Here is a 24138-nt window from a genome sequence, read left to right as displayed (position 1 = left end):
TTACTCGAAAGTCTTAATATCTTGAGTTATTAGCCAGCTGCCTGCTCCTAGATCATATAATACACGTACCTTATGATTACCTTAATGTCCCACTACCACCACAACAATTGAGTGGTGCTGGCTACTACTACAAACACATGCAGTACACAAAACAGTGAACACACAGACAGCTGTTACCATAGCTCAATTGGTACAGCATAGCATGCTTCGTGAGGAGGCCACAGGTTTGGAAAATGCCCTCTTTCACTTCATCTTTTTCGTTAGAAATAAAGATATATCAGTTTATGTCAAACTGATTCTATGCGGTCCTTCGCTTTACTATTAGTAGGCTTCATAAAGTGTGTGTACGGAGAGCTTCTCCATAAAAACACCTATGTATCCTGCCACACATTTTCAGCCTGGGTATCTTGAACAATCTTTTTCTCTCAATTGCTGGGAAGAAAGACTTGCTGGCCACTCTGATATGTCGTGCAAGTAATGCGTGCATCTCAAATAAACTGACTGAAGTAGCAGCATTGTGCTATTTGCCACAGGTGACCTCTAAGAAATCTGCATAACCAAAAAAGAAAAGCAGGATGTATAATGAGCCTTGCTCATTCATTCTACTATGAATTGCATTGAGAAACAAGAGATCACTTTTCTTATAAAAGATGTCAGATCAAATTATAGAAGTGTACAAATTAATGAAGAATAACAACTGCAAGAGTACGAAAAGGGAAGACAGAGAGGAAAAGAGTTAGGCCAGTCAAGCAATGCACAGAGCACATAACTAGACTGGAAGTATGGGTGTCAATGGAACAGAAATGCGACCGAGGGAAGCAAATTATTGGGTTGTATGATGAGATTAGGCAGTCTTTAAGCATTGGAGAAGCCAGCCGACAAAAGACAAGAGTAATCGGAGATCGTTGAGAGGTGTTTGCCCTTAAGTGAAAATAAAGGAAGATAATGATGAAGGCAAAGACGATAGCGTGCTAAATGAACACATCAGGTGGGCTTTTTAGTTAGGCTCGGAGTCTCTCAGTTCGCTGCAGAGAGCCAACACAGACATGCTCTGTCGGCTGGGAGCAAGAAAAGGAGATGCGTGCTCACCTTTGTGTCGACCTTGCCTTGCGGAGCACCCAGGACAACTGGTGCAGGTAGGATGGTCTGAGGTGCAAAGGCACCAGCCCCGGGCAACAGCAGTGGCCTCATTAACTGGTTTAGCTGATGAAGCTGCTGCAGGTGGCTTGCCACAGTAGGGGTGCCCATATTCATTGCTGGACTAAGTGTGCCTGTGGGAGAATCATGGAAGGACAAACTATTATGTATCAGATGTTAAGTTGACAGATGAAAAAAAAAAGTGTGCATTATTACAAATCGTCATGCACGAAGTATGGCTAAGCCCTTGTGCGGCCTTCCTTTCTACATAATGTATCAGTTAGAACTGCAAGGAGCTACGCATCATGCGTATACAGCAATATGCTTTATACCAGCTTGAGACCCAAGGTCTTCTAAGAACAGTATTTATCCGCAGATCACAAAAGGTAGATGCGCAGTTTATGAAAAGCTAGCAGCATGTGCATAGCAGTAACTCCAGAGAAGTGCATCAAAAGCTTCTCACATTAATCAAAAGGCATTCATACAAAATTTGTTACCAGATTTTTTTTTTTTTTTGCATGGTGCTGCACCCACTAAGTGCATTCCCATTTAATACTGTGAATAATGGCCACAGGACAATGCCTGATGACATGTGTTCCATGTAGTTAGTTGATCAATGCAAACACCCTAAGCTGCCTAATCAGCCATGATAATGATGTGACTATCACATAGTGCAAAATAAGCATGCTGATGGTAAACAACACCATGCCAGCAATATATCAATAACACATTCAAAATAGTTGCCGCTTATGTCACAGATATGGCATTCCGAAAGCCCACAGGCATGCGTCAGACGTGGACACTGCATACATTGCACCACAACTAATTGTTGCAGCCCATACAACAGTCCATTACATTTTCTAATTCCAGTGAAGGAATGTTCAACTTGTGTTGCCACGTACTATAGAACTTTGACAACTCACCAATTCTGGCCTTCCCAATATGAATGCACAACAAGTAGAGAGAAAAATAATTACATAAATGCAGTGACATTCAAATTACTTTTCAATTGTGGTTTTATAGTTTAAAAAATCTGCGCACAAATCGTACTTATCAAGAGACACTTCAGCCAAAAGTTAACAAAGCATGTTGAGGCCATTCCGGAGACTCAAATCATAACAATTACTATGCACTGGGGCAGGTTGCAGGGAAAGAGGTATACAAGCAATAATTTCAAAATTGTGCCATGACTCAATGTCATCATATGCAGGCAGTATATCATACGCATAAAATTAATGTCCGTTAAAAAAAAGCACCAGGAGGCCTTATGAATCCACATCATAGACATAAGGTTGTGCAATCAAGATTAATATTTTTGAAATTTGAGGTTTCTTGTGCAACATCTGTGAATATCACTTTTACTTCATTTTTGCTTGTACATTTTACGATGATGCCTTTAATAAAACATTTTGCTTTAACCGTTGTAGATTTTTCTTACGTGAAACACTTTCTTTTAATATTCATAGGCCCCTGTCATTTTGACCTGTACTTGACCTGCCCAATGTCACGTCATTATTTTGACATAAACCAGCACATAATTTAAATTGACTTTGCTCTCTATCTGCTCATTGCATATATTGTTTCCTGTTACTTTGCTAGTTGTGCAGTCTATGGCCCACTTTCAGGTTTCTCAATAATGCTCCAAAGTTTAGGCTCCAAAGGATTGATACACACGAGCACAACAAGACGATTGCATAACTTTCACCCGAAAGACATAACTTCCATCTGAAGGACATCGATAATCCACCATTTATGTTCTAGAATGCAGTTTACTACCATCTATTATTCCCTATTCGTAATGCCATGAATTTCCGAACTCGAAAGCCTTTGCACTTGACATACCTGCACAAGTAAATATTTGACAGATTACATTGGAATGCTAACATACCATAGGCATGAGGTTACACTAGACATTCATTCTGGCAATATGATGCAAACACATCTGTTGTTCCATATTCGTGATGGCACAGTGTTCTGCACCGAGAGCCTTTGTACCTGACATGCATGTGCACATGAACGTGCGACACTGGGCGCAGCGCCAACACACAATATCGTACCTGCTGAAAGGTGGCCATACGAGCCACTGGCACTGGAACTCCGGGATCCATTCATGAAGGAAACCAAAGAGTTGGGAGAGAGGCGAATCATGGAACCAATGTCAAAGCCTTCCGAGTAAGGTGAGCTGGAGAGTGCCCGCTTGCGGCCACGCGCTCCAGCTCTGGGACTAGCCAGCCGAGATCCTGCAAGGAGAAAAGATTTGACCAAGAATGTTACTCAACTAGAAGGGCAACCACAAAATCACAACACTGTGCAAAATCACAACGCTGTGCTTTGCAAAAGAATCAAAATACTATTTTACAATGTTCAAGTCTGTCAATTTGCTATTGGCTAAACATGAGCCAAAGAATGTGGCACAAGAGCAGATTCTTGTATGCACACACAACACAGCATTTGAATGGCAAGAAGCATTCTTGCAGAACTTCCACAGGCTTAGGCAACTCATGGCATGAGCGATAGCTCTATATATGTTTTTTTTTAGGTTTTGGGGGGTTTTATTATTAATAGACAACTAGTAATAGACAAGATATAGTACTTGTGACATCTTTTGTTTTTACAAATGGTTTACTATGTTACACTGTGTTACATTATGTTACTATGTTACACTGTAGTTTTCAAATCTAGATTTGAAGAAAGTTTCAAAAGCACTTGCTTTAGTTTTTCATACGGAGGGGGTGAGGCTGCGTATGAGACTGTATTGCAGAGACGTCTCCTCTATAACAAAAGCTGTTTTTTGCAATTTGCAAAGTTTTCATTGTTGTGAAACTGGTAATGGAGCCATGAGAGTGGGTGTGACCAGACAAAAATGCATGCCTTTCGGAGTTATTTCGCGTAACAATACCTTCGGCTGAGAATGCGATGTCCGGTGTGACCGCTGCACTCGCTGCATGAAAGTCCATAAGACCTCTTTGGCCCAGGGCTGCCATCTGCTGGATGTAATCCATGTGAATTCCTGAAAAGGCCCAACAGTTCATTAACATTGGGCACACACTTGCAATGTCAATGTGAATGTACTGCATGCATGTTCCATACAGTAGAGAGGAGAAAGAATATTACATGAACCGACTGGTTTATGGATCGATTTATTGATTTCTTCCAACATTTTAAATCATCACTCAGGTAATGAGAGAGACTGTACACGAGCACTGAGGAATAATCTGACCACCCACGTTTTCTTCATTGCATGATAGCACATGGTACAGTAAGCAGGCACACAAGAATTCTTGCCATTCCGCCCACACTGAAGTAGACACACAGAGACCAGAAATTGTACACTTGTCCTTGTGTTCAATAATTAGAGTGCCCTCTCTGGCACGTAATAATTTGGTAGTAGCAGTTCACGGGTCAACAATAATTTACTTTGTTTACTGCACAACGCTAGCACACGTAGGCATGTGCATTCATCCACGTCACAATGTGACCAAACAGTCTCAATAACCAGAAATGAATAAAGCACTGTGCACAATAAGGAAAACAATGGTTACCTTGATTATAAAATGAACCATAAGGCAGCGGTTTCAATACCTGGATTATTCAAGATTCAAAACAGAATTCCAAATTTCTGGACAGTAGAGCATTCCACGACAGCAGACAACTCAATTCCAGTCGCCGAATGTAGGTGCACGGCTAGCGGTATGCAATTTGTGATCCTTGGTATTGAAGCGAGCACATTTGGAACAGGGGGCTTAGAGAACACATGTTAGGTTCACATAAAATATATAAACTATCCAGTTAAGTTTTATTAATTATTTGCTTTAATCACCTACTAATACAAATTGTAATACAGTATTCAACTCATCAGCTCTCGCAAAGCTGAGAATCTTGTGAAAACTGTAGACCGAATGGCCTTCGTCGCCGACCATGAAAAAATTACAATATGTTCATGCCAGCTGATATAAGACAATACTGCACTTTGCTAAGCTTTGTCTTGGCCTCATCGCGTTTCTAACCCACAGTAATTGCACTGATTCCTTCGGGCTCCTTTGTCTTGTTAATTTTGTTAGTTCTATTACTATTACCTAATAAATGCGCATATGTGACTGCATGTATGTTTTTCTACTAGCTGACATTTTCTTTTTCTTTTTTTAAACAGTTTTTGTAGTGACAGTCTTATAATAATAGTATTTGGGGTTTTACGTGCCAAAACCACTTTCTGATTATGAGGCACGCCGTAGTGGAGGACTCCGGAAATTTTGACCACCTGGGGTTCTTTAACGTGCACATAAATCTAAGCACACGGGTGAGTGACAGTCTTAACGTAGTTGTTTCATTGTAAGATAGTTTTTCTACCCTTACTCAATGGTGACACTATAGAGTGGCCGCGGCGTTTTAATGGCGAGCACGAGGTCGAGGGTTCGATTCAGGGCCGCGACGGCAACATTTCGATAGGCGCAGAATACAATGAAGTGTGAGAACTTAAGATACCAGCGGCGCAATGGTCACAAGGCGATCCCACTTCGGCATGTCCCATGGCCCTTGCGGTGTTCTGGGGACACTGAACCACATCGAAACAAACCGGCAGTCACGTGCACCCGCCACGAACACGTGCTCGCGATGAACATACATTAAAAAATTGGAGCAGAAGTGTTCTTTTGTTGTGCCGCGGCAGTCACACAAAAAGGTGCACAATTTCATTCGTTGCAGTAGCTGCACCAAAAAGGGCTCTGCATGGATTTATTTGGTGCCTTTGCTATTTTTTTTTTAAACATGTATGCCTTTCAGCAATCCAACCAAATAACAAACGCACTGAAAGTGTCACGCGTTTGAGGTTACCACTATTGTGATAAATGAGGTCGCTAGACAAATCTCAGAGCAACGATGGCCTCCTATCGCCATTTTTTTGGAGAGTGCCGACTGCAGACGGCCGCTTGCGGGCCCCTATCTGTTCAGAGAAAAAAATGCGAAGAAAAAAAAAACAGAAGGAGGCCTCCAGACGAAACCTGGGCACCGATCGACCAGCCAGCGATCACGCGGGCCCCTAATCACCGAGCGGCTCGCGGGCGGTACGAGCCAGATGTTAAGATTGCAGGGGCGTAGCCTCGATCGCACGAGTCACGTGGTCCCGCCTCGCGAGATTCCACGAGCCCGTGTCGCCGCGACACTCTGCGTGTGCGGCAAAGCACGTGTGGCTGGAAGAGGAGGGGACGTGAAATTCGCGAACATGGTCACCTGGAACATTCCGCATTATTTAAAAATTAAATCGCGGTGGTTTTGCGCGCCAAAACGTCGGTCTGATTATGAGGCACGCCGTAGGGGGGGCGAGGGGGGGGACTCCGGAAAGTTGGATCACGTGGGGTTCTTTAACGTGCACCTGAATCTAAGTACACGGGTGTTTTTTGCATTTCAACTCCATCGCAATGCGGCCGCCGTGGCCGGGATTCAATCCCGCGACTTCGTGCTCAGCCGCCCAACAGCATAACCACTAAGCAACCGGGGCGGGTATTTCGCATTATTTAAAAAGAAGAAAAAAAGAAAGGAACGAAAGGCTAACCTAGATATACTCCCACTCCCACTCTCAACTATGGGGTTCAGCCGAAGCTTCGGCTTTTTTTTTCTCGAAGATGTGGCATACTTAATTTTTTTTTTTTAAGTTTAACCGGTCATAGAGTTCCCGTTCCTTTTCGGCCACCAAGTAGCTCACAGCACCAATTTATCTACTGTAACTAAGAGAGACCTTAATAAGTTACAAGATCTTGTATAGATATTGCAATTCTGCATGTCATCAGGATTACTTGAAGGGACACTAAATAAAGAAAAACATTGAATCAGTTTATATTGACAAAGTATTCTTGAGGCGGTTATGCATTTCGCGGTGACAGGTTGTTTATTAGAGGAGCAAATGGCGGTCAAGGTTTCGTTATTTTTTATATCGCGCCAAAAAAAAAAAAAAAACTCGAGGGCAGGCACGTGAGAGTGACATAACGAATTGCAAAGCTATTCTTTAGCATCTCGGCCACTGTAGCTCAGCGAAAGGTCTTAAACTTCCCAAATGCAGTCTTGCGCTCCATTAGAATACAATGTAGCTAAACTTGTTCGATAAAAAAAATTTAACCAGGCCCGAGTATACGGCGTCAAAATCGATGACGTCACGGCAAGCTGGTTCAGGAATTTCATGGCGGCGTCGCCACCTGTCTTTCGTGTTCCCGTCTTTTGTGACATACTAACCGTTTGCTAGCAATAAGAGTGGCTTATTTTTTTGGAGTTGCGGAAGGGTAATTTGCTAAGACAGCTCAAATATATTTTGTTTTTCTCTTCAAGGGGAGGCACTACTTGGGCCACTTGCACAGTGACCTCAGCTAACCAAACAAGATTTCACTAATCAACTCAGTAATAAATCACTTTCGAGTCTTAACTGTGAAACTGAATCCGAGTAGTAATGAACTTGGTAGCCGTTAAACAGAAATCGTCCGCTTAGCAACAGTTTATACGTCGTCAAATATGCTAGGGATGCATTGACGTTCCTGCTAACGCACTTGTCAGCACCGTGGGAAAGGAGCGCAGAGAAGGGTTAACTCGAGCATCAAAGACCAATGCGTAACATTCCTCTTTGAAATATTTAGCTCATACGCGCTAGTTGTAGGAATGAGAAATCTCTCAAAGTGAACGCAGATATCCACGTCAGCCGCACACCGCTGGCTGCCTGGTATGCAGCTGGCGTCGAAAGTTACGGAACCGCGGCGTCTAAGAAGACGCTCAATATTTCCACAACCCCACTATACAAAAAATAAAAATAAAGAAATACACCTTTCTGGGCGTATCTTAATCTTAAACAATATTTGCCATATGTTTTGATCGACTGCGTTTCTTTCCCTGAAAACTTTGCGGCGCTCGCTATTGTACTGTCAACAGTGCTATGTCACGCTGATACCGTTCGTGACCTGGAAGTTATACCCGGCGCGCAGCGATAACTAAAGACATGCAATAAGATAGATGACGACTATTACTTGGGAAAACAGATAAGCCGCAAAACGGGGAAGGATTCTCTTAGAGTGTATATATGCGAACAATACAGACTACTTTCGGTTTATGTGAGCCGCCATATTGGGCTGTTGCACGAACTCGATTTTGTGAGCAGTGATATATAATCAACGTGGCCGTGGAACAGCGAAACGAATCCGAACGAGTACGTTCGTTCATTCAGACGTACAGTTCCACCGGCTATACAGTCACTATACAGTCCGGGAAGTAAACGTTTTTCTCGGACGAACGCGGTCCGCAAATTTTTGACGCCGACTGCACGCGGAAACGGCGTGGCCGGCCGCCCACGCGTGCATATGGTAAACCGCGTCACTGAACTGCGCTTCTCTCGGTCATCAGCCGTGGGCGGCGCGGGCACAAACGTCCCGCGCAAGCACTCACACACCGGTGCTTCTTGGCCACCGAAAATAGACTCGCACTCCGCCGGCGAAGCCCGAATGGAACGCTTGTTTTAGAGTCGCCGGGCCCGCGCGCGTTTTTCTCTCCGCCGAGGACACGGCGCCGTGCCGAAGCACTCGGTCGGCACGACGACGACGACGACGACGACGCCGACGCGCGCATGCCAGAGCAGCCAGCGGGAAAAGCGGGTGCCGGATCGAGCTACTCCCATCTGCCGAGAGGTGCGCTCGGAATGGTAGCGATATGCGCGCCGACAAGGGCCGCCGGATGGCATTCGAATGAAGATGCGTCGGCTCTGCAGAGACGAGCGGGCGGAACGGGCGAAAGAGACAATGCGGCGAACGCTGCGCAACAGCGAACGCGAGGCCGTCGCGGGACGGAGGCGAGCTGCTGTGCCGAAACGTGACCGCCACCACGGCGTGCACCTCGATCGTGCTCGGCCACCGAAGGCAACGTCTACTCGCGCCAATGCTTTTGCAAGATAACGAAGAAGAGCCCACGACGCGATCAGTCGACTTCCGTTATCTCGACACTTGCGGGGTCAAACTGTTTGGTCGCATTATCCGAAAGTTCGAATGAACAAGTGGCGGTAAAACGAACAAATTCAAAGCTTTTTGTTGTTGTTGATTGAAGTACTTGGCACCATAATGTCTTTCTGCATCTTTCTGTTGAAGCGCAACTCAACCAGAATGCGGCGAAAAGCACCAACAGACTGCTATATTTAAATATGGCGGCGTGACACAACACAAAACAATCAAGAACGGTTGGTTTCACGGGCGGAACGACCATCGACAACTAAAAGATACAAAATAAAGAAAAACTTTATGCGTAGTGAAGCAGTAGCGCCGCCTATTAAGTTTATTTTTGTTTTCAAGCTCGTAGTAACGCTGCGCGCATGCGGCGCCTGTGGGCTTGGATTAACTGAATCGGCATGCCTTTGCATTCAAACTAAACGAGTCTTCCTTCGTAGTAACGTAAGGTTTGGCGCCTGGATTTTTCGGTGCGTTCGAATTAGGCGAAAACTCGAATTAACGGGAGTCAACTGTGCTAGATTTGTGACAGTGTGTAAGAGGCTGCTGGCCAGCGACACGCAGTGTGCTAAATGATTGAGCAGATGTGGGGCAACTTTCTTTAGGGGGCCTAGAGGACAGGTACCACGGTAAACAATATATATGTATCAATACGACAAATGTAGTAGTTTCGGCAAGTTGGTGAAGAACTTTAGTTCTGCCACGCTTTTTGTGTCGACCGTACGGTATTACCGCAATCCTGAGCCTTAAGGGCCCAGCTCCGTTTTGCCGGAGGGAAATATTTACGGTACGACTATCTTTTTTTTTTTTTCGTGCGGTAATGCCAAACTATCTAATAACGTGTGGCTCGGCGTAGGTAGCGCACGCCAAACAAGGACAAGTTATCCACAGGGACATGCGTTGGACTGTGCACCGTCCCTGCCTCTCATTTCGTTCCCGTTAATCGCTCGTTACACGTACACCGAATCAGCGCAGCCGCCGAGTGTGGTGAGCACATCACCCTCGGGGGCAACCAACGAGCACTCACCCCGGTGATCGAGCGGACTGAGCACCCGCATCGCCAGCGGCGGGCTCGCCTGGAAGGGGCTGTACATCTGGTCCATGTACGGGCTGAGCCGGTACGGGGACTGCAACGCCGCCGCCACGGCCGCCGCGTCGGCGCTCTGGCGACGTTGCTGTTGCTGCTGGACTTGCTGCTGCACCTGCTGCTGCTGTTGCTGCTGCAGGTAGGCCATGTCCTGCAGCCCAGCAGTCTGAAGGGCCGCCCCGGCCAGTCTGCGAACGGGGGAAAAAAAGCGAGCGACGTTGAGGAGAATGACAGGTGTGGGCCATTACAGTAATCTGACGTCGTAACTCACACGAAAACGCGCGAACGCAAACGTACAAGAGATAGGGAAGCGTGCCAGCAACTGCGTTCAGAGAGATCCGCCACGTTCATTTGCTTTAGGCAGAGAGACAGCCGGCACAGTTAAAGGGAAGGCAGGGATGTTAACCAGGGGCGGTGTAACGTAGCGTTTATTTTCGCTTGATTACGCGGCGGAAAGAAAGCACTAGGAAGGAGCAGCATTGCGTCACACAACTGAAGTCAAACGAGAGGGCCCAACACGCGATCGTCCCGTCTGAGCGCGCGGTAGGGTTTAGTGCTCCGCGGTCCGTCCAGGCTCCGCAGGCAGAGCAGCCGAACGAGTCCGCATAGGCTAAAAACTACCGGGAGCCAGGCATTCTCGGCCGATAGCCGGCACTCGGAGGCCATGTGTTGGGCCGACTTCTCAAGGGGAAACAGCGAAGGGAACGGCCTCGCGAGGAGCTGGCCTGCCGAGGCTGACTGCGTGACGCCAAAGCTCCCTCGTAGTTCATTTCCTTCCTCCATGATCGATTCCCATGCCTCGTTTTTCATCCACCGTTCACGGCCGGGTGATCGCGTTGATAACGCGGGCGGAGCCCCGCTGACGAAGCGCGATAAGCAATAACATCGGGATAGAATCGTTACATTATCCCGGACCAAAAAGACCGCCCGGCTGACCTCCCAACGCTGGGTCAAGGGAACAGGGAACAGCGAGATGGAAAGGGTGAATGCTGCCGGCGTCGAGCACTGAAAGGTATTCACGCAAGAGCACAGTTCTCACGAAGTGCCTCCGCTGCTTCGTAAGCCGTGTGCTCCATCTCACAAGTCGTTTGCAACACTGTCGTCGAAGCTACGAGAAGTACAGAGGTAACATGCTTGCGCAGCGGAATATAGCGGAGGGCGTAACTGCCTGATCATAGGCGGGCTTAGACAGCTTTATGTTTGCTTGGTACACGATACGTTACAGCGACAGGTAACATGTCAGGATACTTGAGCATCCGCGTCGTATACCACGTATTAATACGACGGTGAGAGGACGACGCGGTGCGGATGCACACATTTCGAGGGGCACTGGGTCTTCCTAGTGCTAAGAAGCACTGTAGCTTCCACTGTGCTCCAAACGACTTGCGAGGTGGAGCATATAGGTCAGAGAGGCACCGTCTCCCAACGCCAAATCGGTGCATTATGCAGCGCAATAGGTCGTCAATGTTTTGCTTCCTTTCGCGGCTAAGACATCGCATGCAGCGCTGTCAGCCCTTCCGACAGAGAGCAAGAAGACAGAAGGGCACACGGTGGGCGGCAGTCGGGTCGCCGGAGACGCGAGGAACTGTACGGCTCGTCACGTCGTACCAACTCGACGCCTGGCGGCTTCCTCGCAAAACGAGAATCGCGCACTAAGCAAACGGCGCCGAAACGGGTGAGAAACCGGAAAGAAGTGCCGAGTGTACATTGCCACTATAGGACAGTTTGCCATCGTGGCTCTGATTACTGCAGCTGCACAAAGAGAGAACGGAAGAATGCGCGTGGAGAGAGAGAGAACAGTCGCGTCGCTGCGCGCGGACTTTCGATGTTGACGGAGCGCCACCACTGGAAACGCCAACCGTCGGGGCCGCGCGCGTGGTTCGGGGGTCAACCGCACCACGACGGGTGCGGTTGACCCCCCGAACCAAAGGCAGAGCAAAACGTCACAGCTCTTTAGCTGCCGGCCATCGCGTCGCGGGTCCGCTGCGTGTCTCACGAAGCGCACGATTCGAGGATGCAGGCAGACGACGTGCGTGCTCGAGGAACATTCATCAGCGAGGAGGAGAGAGTAAGACACACGCACACGCACGCAGACACAACTCGAGCGGCGCCACGCGAGTCGTTGTACGCGGAGGCCGCGAGCGCACGCTCAGGACGCGCAGTCCCGAGTCAGCGAGAAACAAAGGACCGCGCAAACGGAGCGGCGCAGGAAACGGCAAGGACAGGTGCACCGGGAGTCTCAGGGCAGTAGGCCCGTGCTTTTTTTTCTTTTTTTTTTTTTTTGCGAACTCGGAAGGGTGACATCTGGTGAGAGGCACATCCCCGACGAGAAAGTGAAGAATCCCTTTCGCGCAGCAGCGTGACGCAAGCTGAACATCCAAGTATTCACAGAGAAGTGGTTCTATATGAGAAAGGGAACGGTTGTCCCTATGTTTTTCAGCCCCGAAACAGAGCGCGCCTCAGCGCCAGCATTCCCACTTTGTCACACACTAAGCATGTCAGAGGCGGCGAGTGATGCGGCTGCAAACGAGATGCCGTGGACCATTTAGCTCTTTCGATGTACCTTCGAATACAGTCCACTTGAAACCTCCATGAAAGGTACCATTTTTCCAGTTGGTGTTTTATTTGTTTTTGTTTTTTTGCAGGTCCATATATATCTTATTTCTTTATTTTACTGATATCGTCAAACCCTATCTGGTGGTCATTACATGGACGGTTGCAATCGTAGTCAGTCATGCACAGTATAACTACGCGATCATGTACGCGGAAACACAAAGTAGCACCGTGCTAAAGTGCATAGATAAAGCACTCGCTGAGCCTCGCCGGGGATCGAGCAAATCTTTATCGCAACATTTGCAGATAGCGGCTTTGTCGCACCAGCTCCGCGAAGCGCAGTGAAGGCTACGCGCGAGGGGGGTCTCGCCATCCCGGAGCACGGAACGAAAACCACAAGCAAAACGCACACCGCTCCGCGGGTCGGCGAGACGTCGTTTAAACGTGCAGCGCGAAATAACGGACGACGACGTAGCCACGATGAACGACCGCAACATTCCCGATACAGCTAGTTGTGCTTCACCGCACAATTAAAGAACGCAAAAACGCGCCAATCGCAACGCAGAACAACAACGCCCGCCGGAGAAAGAGAGGGAAAGGGGGAAAAAAAGAAACACACAATAGGAGGACGCGCTTCCAACCTACAATTATAACGGCTGGCGCACAGTGAAAGGCTTGCCTTCATTTGCACACCGGACCCGGTCTCTAAGTCGTAAAGGAGCGAAGGCAATCGGTTACTCGCGCTGTCCGCTGCGGGACAGCTATGCAAATGAAATGCATTAAAGGGGAGCAAAGCCGGGCACGACGATTTAGCAACCATGTTGCTGACGTTACGCCGCGCCGACCGGGCACAAGCTTCAGTCACGTACAGGACTCGCATTTACGCAGTCGGTGCGGAATTGGGCGGTCGCCTTTCATTAACCGCGAGGGAGGGAGGGAGAGAGGAAGGGTAGACAGAGCACGCGTAGTGAGCGAGCCCACGATGCGTCGAGTTGGCCCCCGGGTGCGGTGACCGGGAGGCGAAACAGTCGGGGAGATTAATATCGGTAAATATATGCGCATATGTGCGCACCAAGACCGGGGCTTTGTTTATCGCTGCGCAACATCGAACTCGCGTGGCGGAGAGGCCGAGATAAATGGCGAGAGGATTGTAAACGAGCCCGAGTTGAGTGCGGGAGAGAAAGACGGCTATGCACGTAGGTACTCGGTCGCTTACACACGCTGGACCCGGGCAGAGCGAAACTGCGCCGGACTTCGTCAAGGCACGTTCGAAATCCATGCGGTGTCGGCAACTACAGCAAGGTTCCCGCAAGAACACTTCGTGCGCCTGGCGAAGGGCCACCTTAATGAGTATAGAGGAGCGTGCGAGCAACGAACGCCTTTCAACGCCATACTGAACGAAACGTCGCGAAAATGGTCCCAAAATATTGTGCGAAGGGTAAGTAACAGACGATAGCTATGCGAAAACCCGCAAGCACGCTTTCCCACAGAGCTACTTTCCATAAGCAAGATGGCGGCGTTCCTGCTAGTAGCGCCGTTAAAGGTGAGGCACGCGTTTTGAAACATTGGACGATGCGGACAACGGACTGCGACAGGGATGATGTCACGTCCCTGGCCAGTATGTTGATACTTCAACTACGATTATAGTCCGAAGTCCGCCATCTTGGTTGTTTCAAAGAAGGTGTGCTGAGAAGCGCCCTTGCAGGTTTTGCATTTCGTCTATCGCTCTTCAAATGTGATAGCGCTGCGCGCGCTTTCCAGCGTACATTTCTCTACGAAGAAAAGAAAGTCGGCATAATGGTAAACCACGAGTTGACGACGATCGCTATAGATTCACGCCAATCAATCGACCAATAATAATTCGACATCCTACCGATATTCGGGACACGGAGCCCAAGGAGGCTCGATTGGGTCTGTGTCCCGAAAACATGGCATATAGGTAGTGGTAACACGGGTATAAAGAGCGGAAATTCATAAGCATGCAGACTGAGTTCATCGATGCAGCACGGTTCGTGCCCAGATACAGGGGAAAAAAATTAAGTGTTTCCAAGCATCGCAGAATTGTAGTGGACTTGGTTATAACTGGCGATACAACCAACGCTACAACCGGTAGATCAATTATTGCCCGTGTCCATCGGAGTTCGCGCGTTGCCTCGATCCGTGTGACGCTAGTCCCGTATGACAGCCGAGCTGGAAAAGAAGTTAGCAACTCGAAAGTACGGATTTCGTTATAACGAACGTGAGTTGCTCCTTAAAAAAGAATAATAACGCTAGTCACGCTTTTCTTTTTATAACTGATTTATTCGAGAAAATACTCGAAAAGCATATGTAATTTTTTTTAATGAACGAAAGGAGACCGAACAAGCGCACGCAGCATTACGTGATGCAAGCATACTGCAGCGGTAATGTCGAAATTACCGACGCAAGCTAGGCGAATGTCTTCGTTTCTCAACTGAACGCCGATGCCCGAATGTTGGCTACATCGATAACCGACATTGCGCAAACAACGATACGATCCTACGCTTCGTCACACTTAACTAATCAGAACCGGACGAATCGCGACCTCTGAAATCCTCGCGATCGAAGTGGCGCAGCGAAAGGGTTGCAAATTGCTCTTTTCGAGCGTGTCGCGTCGACACGAAGCCGACGGGCGGGTACGCAGGCAGACGACTACGCGGACGACCGGAGGCCCTGCCACGACACGTTCCCGACCCAGCAAGCAGTTTCACGACGCCCCGTAACAATCTGACCCGACGCGCCCGCCCCCCATTAATGATGATGAGGAAACGGGAGGAGGAGGCGAGACATTAAAAACAACGCCGACGGCGACAGCGCTCGACGTCGTCGTTCGGAGCCACCGCGACACAAGTCGAACAACTTCGCCCGTTGCCGCGCGACTCCCTCGGGATTCCGCGCAGTCAGAACGAGAAAATTGCCACGCGGACGCGCTCACTAACGCGCGCAGCCCGGCTGCATGGAGTCGGCGCCAGCGCAGCCAGGCGTAGCGGGAGGCAGCAAAACGGCTGGCGGAGAGATGGAAGACGAGAGCGAGGGGCCGAGGGAAGGGAGAAAGCTCCTCCTTGCACCGAAAAACTCAAAGAGGCAGCGTTGTTTCATGTATGCTCGCGGAGGGGGGTTACGCTCCCTCCCAACCTTCCGTGCCAACCAAACGCCCTCCCGCCTGCCAACCTTTAACAAATGGGCAACGGGAAAGACCGCGCCGGGGGCAAGTACACGGATGCGGTGAGGAATCAAGAGAGAGAGAGAGACGGGAGAACGTTATCGGCGAAAGGAGCCGCCAAACATCTTCCCCCAACTTCGTCAGGAGAAAGAGGTGGCTAAAGCAAGGAGAACCAGTTGCGAGGAGGACTAGGGGGGGTGGCGGGGGTCGAATAAAGAAGCTGACCGATATATAATGAAATATCTGCGCCGCCGCAATTGCAGGCCGGCCCTTGGGCGAGCATCATCGGCGAGATTAACCTGTCATTGTGAGCTGCACGCCGCCTTTGCGAGCGCGCTCGCCCTCGCCGCGCTTTCTCGTCCTTGTCGGCCCCGCGCACGGCCGGCCCGCGCAATTGGCACCGCGCGCCCTCGTCCGCACTGCGTCCGCGAGCGACGGCGGCCAGCCGCCGGACCGTCCGCGTGCGCGGGCATGCGGTATTTAAAGCACGCGCCGATCCGGAGGGAGATGCGAGCGGATGATAGGGGCACACCCCCCCCCGTTCCCTCCCCCCCCCCCGCTCGGCTGTGATGCGAGCCGTGCTCTCTCGCCGCCACAAAGGCAACAAAGGTTCACCGGTCACGGGGTGCGCGCGCGCGTGTCGCCGATCTCAACCGCTCTCTCCGAGAATCGCTTCCATGCCGGAGTACGACAAACCGGCCGTCGACCACGGGGGTAGCTACGGTCACCGCAACGGTCGAGCTCAAATGCGGGCGCGAACATATCGCTACGAAGAAGCCGCGAGTGAGAACGCGAGTCGTGCTTCGCAGCGAAGCAAGCGCGAACGTTTCGGTTGTGCGGATTGCAGCTTCGACCCGTCATCTTCATTACCGCGTCCAAGGAAAATAACAACGACCCAGCACGTACGCATACACGTCACAGGGTGTTGTTCCCACCAACAATGTTCACGGCTCCACCCCTAGTGCGCACAAAACGATCGGGCTAAGAAACGCTCTCACAGCGTTCAGTTGGGATGCAGAGAAATTACGCTCGGCGTTGCAGATTGCACATACGTAGCTGACAGCAGGCGCTCGTCGGTGCGGTCACTGTGAGCAATGGCTTTAGATACAGTGCCCTGAGTTTTCACTGCGGTCGTTACGTGAGGAACGCCTCCTTTCAGCTGCGTATACGAGTTTTACCTTTCTTGTCCGTACGTATTACATGTACGAGACCCCGGGTTACCGGAGACGGGAACGGCAATGGATGGATGGATGTTATGAGCGTACCCTTTGGAACGGGGCGGTGGGTTGCGCCACCAAGCTCTTGCTATTACACTGCCTAATGTCATACCTAGGTTGAAAAAGAAGAAAAGAATAAGAAGAACCAGTATGGACTCCCACAACCAAATTTTCTGACCACCTATTGCGAACTTTGCTTTTGTACGTCTCTGTTTTTTGTCGTTTTTCCTACTTTTCTTCCACCAATCTTCCAATCGCCTCTAATTTCTATTGCGTACATGTTTACTTTTCCCCTGCTCTCGCGGAACCCAAGGGCTTCAAGGAGGCCAGTGATGCCTAAATCGACCGCTGGGCAGATGTCTTCACATTCTAATAAAACATGCTCAATCGTTTCCCTAGCTTTACCGCAGCAAGCGTGTTGGACGCTGCTAGCAAAGTTATTACCGTAGAGCGACCAATCATGTTCTACTTAGCTGCTGGTGCAAAGTATCGGCATATTCGCTGACATGCAGCCTAGAAAGGGTCAATCTCGGAGACCGTGTATTAGTGCTAGTGAACTGCTCCAATCCCGGAGTCTGCGTCATCAACGGTTGGTTACACAAACTAACAAACTCGGTGGGCCTATCCTTGAGCCGGTGCACAATATGCGTCCTCGCAGTCGTTCTGACGTGGTTTGTGACGCGAGCCGATCCTGCACGCGGCGAATTCCTGATAACGCTATCGCATTACAGCCGCTCACGTGTATCGCCTAGATATGCCGTTTCGTTCGGGGTTTGGTGTCAGTGTGTCACACCTGTAGCGGTGGTTCTCCCACACAGCTTTGGTATAGCAAGGGAAAGCAAGAACAGATCTGCAGGACAAGGAACACTGACAAGCATCGCACCAAACTGACGCAACGGGAGACATCGACGGTCGCGAGACGGGGTGAATGATTGATCAACGTGTTCGTCAGGAGTGTCGAACCGTCAAACACGTACCGCTATGTTTCGTACTTCGCTGTACACACATTCTCCGTTAACAATGATTCCTTAATCAATCGCAAGATAACCCGTTAGCCTGTAAGTCCATCGTTACATCGGCGCCACATGCCACGAGAACTTGCATAAACAAGGCATAAACAGTTACGCAAGTTGGAAGTAACATACAGTTGCACGCATCGTGTGTCTCTTGAATTGAATACTGGAGTATCAAGTGCCAAAAGCCCGATATGATTATGAAGCACGCCGCAGTGATGGACTCCGGATTAATTTAGGAGGTCTTTAACGCGCCCCCATCAAAATACGGCCGCCGCGGCACATGTAATCCTTTAAATGAGCGTGGATAAAAATCTCAGTTTTATTCACGCTTATACCGCAGCGCCTTATTCGTCCTTGCGTGATCACGCCTTTTCGCGCTGCCGCGAAATGCACTTTTAGCACTTAGTTCAACTTTCACACCTCAATGTTGACTCACGATCCACCCACGCCTGTCTGCGTCGACTAATATGAGGCGTACGCGGCGTTTCTTACACATCTCACGACGGAGACGACAAGTGCGGGGCGAACAGCGTGAGCCGCGGTGCGTGAGGGTGAGTGCGTCGGCGGAAATCTCTTAAGTTCGCCGCTTGTGCGAGCGACGCGACAACATGCAACCGTTTGCGGGTCATATCCCCCGCCGCCGACGGCAGCTCCGCGGCAACGCCTCGCGCACGAGCAAGATACAAAGCGACGCCGGCCGCCTCTCATTAGACGCAATCACGCGACTCCGCCACGCAGTGTGAGACGCTGGGAAACCGACGCTGCAGGGCTAAGTCGGGCACGCGCCCGTGTAGAGTACGAGCTCTGCAGGAAGATGACAGCAGTACGCCCGAGGCACTGCAAGCGGTGATCAGAAGTTCGGCGGTGGGTCGCGCACAACCGCGCACTGGCGATTTGTACAGTCCCAATCTGACGCAACGCCAGCTTGTTACCGTAATCATTATCGTCACGAAAAAATAGTCCTCTCATCGATCGTTTACCTGCCTGCTACGCGAACCCCTTTCACTCGCGTGTCTTCACGAAAGAAAACCAAGAGAACGAGTTTGCGTCACATAAAAAAAAAAAAAGCAAAGGCTTCATTACACAGAGTATAACGCCACATTGATACTGGTTCGACTGGTGTTGCCCTAATTTATTGACGATGATCCGGGTCACCTCAGACTGCAATGGCTAAATATATGTACGCACTTGCAGGAGACAGTGCCACAGTGGAAACAGACGAGGCGACAACCGGCGAAGTGAGAATCGGCGAGACGCCAGGGTCGCTTGCTTCCATTCAAAATGCAAATGTTTCGATAGTTTTACTACGACCCCTGGGAACACTCCCGCGCGAACCCTTCGCTATGCCGCAAGCGAAGGACCGAGGCTCGCGAGCAGTCAAGTCCCCGGGGCTACAGCGCGGCCCGTCCTCATCACCGCGGCGCGGCGGATCGCTGACACAAGAAAGAGCGGCGGCACAATTGAGCCCCCTGCCAACCACCACCACAGCCGTCCCAACCAAGTGGATCAAGGGACGGACGCCGCCGCCGCCGACGGACGAGAACAAGATGATGGGTAACCTCCGCCGCGACTCACGCACCAAGCGCCGGCTTCTCCATCCGCCGCGCGAGCGCCTTTGAAGACGGGCCCGGTGGCGCCTCCTCGCCGCCGCAATCGCTCGCTTCTCGGCGTGATGCACGCAGGATGCCGCGTCGTCTTGACTGCCTCCCTTCCCCCCCCCACCCCATTTTTTCTGTGCAGAACGCCGCGGAGAGAGAAGACTCCTCCTTCCCGCGCCCGCTTCGCTCGTTCCTTTCTCGTTCGGGGCCTGCGCGCCGACACCACTTCATAACCTGTCAGCCAGCCAGCGATGAGGCCGGCGGGCCGCTGGCTTCGAGGCGCTCGGCAACAGGCGCCGCCGCGAGCAGGCTCGCGGAACAACGCCCAACACCGAGACGGACCCCGCGAGAGCAGCCCGTGACCCCGCAACCGGAAGGCTCTGCCAGGCCTGGTGAACGTCCCCGAAAAAACGGCGGCGCGAAATCTCGTACACATCTGCGAAGGTGTTGTCGCTAGGTGTGCGCATGCGGTGGCAGGGTGGATCGCTGTTTCTTCGTTTATACTTATTTCAAATCGTTTTCGGCATAATATCGTCCAGAAGCCCGTCGTAAACTTCCCACGTCAGACTGACTGCAGCAGCATGAATCTAGGCGTCACCTTCAGCGCAAGCACACCGCTTAGAAGCATTCGGGTTTCAAACCCGTCACGGGGGTATGAAAATGCGTCGCTCGCGAAGATATTAAAGATGAGCCAGGTCGAAAACGGTGAGAACCGATTCGTCAAAGCACGGATGAAATCGCAAATTTACCTTTAAGGCAGGATTACCCCACACCGATACTACCGACATCCTTTAAGCACCTTGGACAGGCGCCGCTCGTCCTATAGGTCAGGATTCTCGAACAAGCATCACGATGAGCCCCATGTGGTTTCAAACGTACGCGGCTTCATCGCAGCGTGAGGCAGTTTGACAGAGGAGAAGCAAATGGCGAATCTTCGGGCAGCACAGCAATAACGTAGCTTACAGCTGGGACGCCACGTGTTTTTTTTTTATTTTTTTTGACACGCCTATTGTTGACTAACGGTGCATTCGATCGAAGACCCGAAACCGAGGCACAGTCCGTACTTGCACGAAAACGCCGCGGAGGGCTTCCTCTGCGTTTCTCTGGAACACGAAATAGGCGGTGTCCAAATCGCATCTGGAGGCCTAAAGCGACACGAATCCATGACGTGCAGAACGAACGTGTTGGAACAAACATCCAGGACACGGTGGCATGATTTGTAGGGAGTGATAGATGAGCCATGTCATGCGATCATTTATCTGAGAGAGACGGAACGAGTGCGCATGTGTTTGTGTGTGTGCGCGCGCGTCGTTGCTGCTTCGTGCCACTTTACGCCCCTACGGTGTCCGCCACAAACCGGTCCAGCAAAACGTTTCGCTTCCAACAAAAAAGCGTTCTTCGCGTCCGTACACGCATTAGCTACAAAGTGCCCAAACCGTGTCAGGAAGAACGAAACCACGTCGCTCTCGATGGGATCTCCTTGTAGAACGCAAACCGACGGTGAATTTGAGTAAAGCCGTTTTCTCGGAAAAAGCACCAACCTGTGACAACTATGCGAGGCGAGAGCGAAGAAAAAAAAAAGAAACCACGACGGAAGACAGAAAAGAGTGATTGCGCCTCTCGACAGGGGACCGCGACACTTTCCACTCGGGTGAGAGGGCCACGACGGGGGGTGGGGGAGGGGCGTGCGATTGACAGTGACCGGTTGCAGAAGGAAGCCACCAAGAGTGCTTCGAAGAAGAAAAAAATGCAAACAGAAACAGTCTCGTCGGCATTCAAGAGCGGAACACGCCCGACCTATGGAGATTCGGGAGCGACCGCGTTGGTGAGGGAGAGGGCATGTAGGAAGAGACCCTGACCGAGTGAGAAAAAGAGAGAGAGATGGGCGCGCGATAGGGTTCCCCTGCCGCGGCCCGCGTTCCCGGAATGGGCTATACTCCCGGGCTAAAGGTGTTCCGGCCGCCGGCAAGCGAGGAAGCCCCCCTGCCAGGTCCGCCCGGTGCAGCATCATCTTCCCTTCGACGAAGCGGTACGCTTCCTGCTCGGCCATGTGCTGACGCTTCGCACTCGCGGGTGAAATGCTTTGCGCCTCCCTTTTGTGCGTGTGTGTATACGCGCGGGTCTTCTTTCTGTGGGTGCTTACGTAGAAGACGAGGCGGGCGAAGAACACGGGGGAAAAAAAGAAATGTGCGACGAATATCCCTCCTGAGTAGCCCGTCAGCAATACAAAAGGGAAACTCCGGCAATTTTTCTAGGTCCTCTGGCATTAGTAAAATTCTTAACCTACACCGTTCCCTTTTCCCTTCCCCCAGTGTAAGGTAGCAAACGGGGCTCAGTCCTGGTTAACCTTCCTACCTTTCATTTATCATTTGCTCCCTCTCTCTCTTAACCTACATTCTCTTTTGCGTTCTGATTCCTGGAAATGAATTTTTTAAAGATTGGCTTCATGTTGCCGACTCGTCCCCACAAATGCACGACTTTTCCACTGGCCACCCTGTGTTTGTGACGTCATCGCCTACACCGCGCCTTCGCCCGGGAGAGACGAAGCTGGCTTCTCTTTCTGCGAGACGACGGCCTATCGACAATCATCGTTCAGGCGGACGTGATGACCGGTGCTTCTCTTCGTCTTGCCGCAAGCACAACGCGTTGAGCTTGGGGTTGGGCAGCTGCCTCGGGCGTCGGCGGCGGGTGAAAAGCAAACGGCGGATCTTTCAGCGCTCAGATCGTCGTTGAAATCGTTGCCGAAGTCGCCGCTGTCTACTTCGAAAGAGCTGGAAAAGCTCGCCGTGTGCTCAGAAGACATCGTCGGCTTCGCTTTTTTCGGCGTTAGCACCACGTGTACAGCGTGTTTAGCACGAGCTCTTCGTGTTTACATTACGGTAGTGTAGGATCTGACGTCACATGGACCCATCGTGGACGTCACACGAAGCAGCTACCCGTTTGGGTCATCATTTATTGGTTATTTAACGTTATCGCTGAGTTTCTAAGCAAACTGAACCACCCTACCGGTGGCAGGAGTGGCAACGCAATTTGAAAATGACAGCATGTTAATATGGTTTTAAAAAGAAACAGAAAACAAAAAGAAAGATGCCGGAGTTGCCCTTCAAGCCACTCCCAGGCGAACGTACGACATTTTAGAGGAGCGCAATCACCGGCGGAGCAGCGGCATCGCACATACGGGAGGATACCGGTCTGCCAGCCGCGGCGGTGGCTCAGTGGCTGTGCTCAGCACGAGGTCACCGGTTCGAGTCCGCGCGGCGGCGGCCGCTTTTCGATGGGGGCGAAATGCAAGTGTATTGAAAATTAATCTGGAACCCCACCACTACGGGGTCCCACATAACCCACTGTGCAAACTCCACAATAGCACACACACACACACACACATATATATATATATATATATATATATATATATATATATATATATATATATATATATATATATAGAGAGAGAGAGAGAGAGAGAGAGAGAGAGAGAGAGAGAGAGGGAGGGAGGGAGGGAGAGAGATAATCGGCCCAACAGAACGCCGGTGCTTCTGCGAAGAGACCTGGTGCAGAAGACGTGTGTCATGTTTTCAGAAGCCTGCCTTTCGGCATAATCAAACATTATAATCTCAGGTGCTCTCCTGGGGCCTGCGTATGCCGGTACTATTTTGTTTTTGTGTTTCAGGCTAAATGATCGCATAGGACGAAAGCACGCACTAAATTTCAGTCCCTTCCCTCAGGAAGAGGCGCGCCCAGAGAGGAGGAAGAGGCCGGGCTTTCTGGAGCGTGCTGCAATGAACCACTCTCGTCGGCTGGAGCGTGGCACCTTCAATGAAACGGGTCGAATGCGCTCCGAGCGGCAGAGTTCGACGCCTACCAGGCGCTGAGCCATGCTCCCACGAGGGTATACCGGAAAGCAGCGCCTATTGCGTTTCCTTCGAATATTTCGACGAGCAAAATTTAAATTGCACGCCGGGAACGCTCTAATAAAACGACCACTCGAATGCGCCGCAAAAGAAAAAAAAAGGAAAAGAAAGCGGCGGCCTGGACTAGCAGGTTGCGCGCGTTGCATTTAGGGAAAGAAGGAGCCCCAGCAGAGGCACGGCGTCAGGTGCGGGGACACATAGCACCGCCCACCTGAAAGCACACTGTCCCTGCTCTACAGTATCAGAGACAGCGAACGCCGCATATCGTCTTTCCTGCCGTTTGCTCTTAACGCCTCAGCTGTTCCGCATTTTAAGTCGGACAGGCGCAATGCTGAGAGACTCTAAAAGAGACCATACCGCCAGGAAAAGAAAACAAGTCACGCTGAGTCGGTGTACCAAGTCCACCTCGCGGTCGAAAACACGAGGCAGAGAAGACGGGCCTCGTGCGTGCCCGTGGTGAATGCGGCGGACGTC

At 50.6% G+C, this 24138-nt stretch overlaps 1 protein-coding gene across 1 annotated transcript in view; it reads right to left on the bottom strand.

Annotated features, from left to right (window-relative positions):
* ci (transcriptional activator cubitus interruptus) overlaps positions 1 to 24138 on the bottom strand; it is a 77451-nt gene that overhangs the window by 17772 nt on the left and 35541 nt on the right. Inside the window, exons 2-5 of the mRNA XM_075693668.1 lie at positions 10129 to 10376; positions 4037 to 4147; positions 3195 to 3377; positions 1090 to 1271 (exon numbers count right to left, since the gene is read on the bottom strand). Of these exons, the coding sequence (XP_075549783.1) occupies positions 1090 to 1271; positions 3195 to 3377; positions 4037 to 4147; positions 10129 to 10376 (724 nt within the window). The remainder of the gene's footprint in view (positions 1 to 1089; positions 1272 to 3194; positions 3378 to 4036; positions 4148 to 10128; positions 10377 to 24138) is intronic.

Source organism: Dermacentor variabilis, chromosome 5, assembly GCF_050947875.1.
Source record: "Dermacentor variabilis isolate Ectoservices chromosome 5, ASM5094787v1, whole genome shotgun sequence".
In the NCBI taxonomy this organism is placed as follows: Eukaryota; Metazoa; Arthropoda; class Arachnida; order Ixodida; family Ixodidae; genus Dermacentor; species Dermacentor variabilis.
Note: the sequence above shows the minus strand (reverse complement) of the source record. Positions and strands in the feature narration are given on the sequence as shown.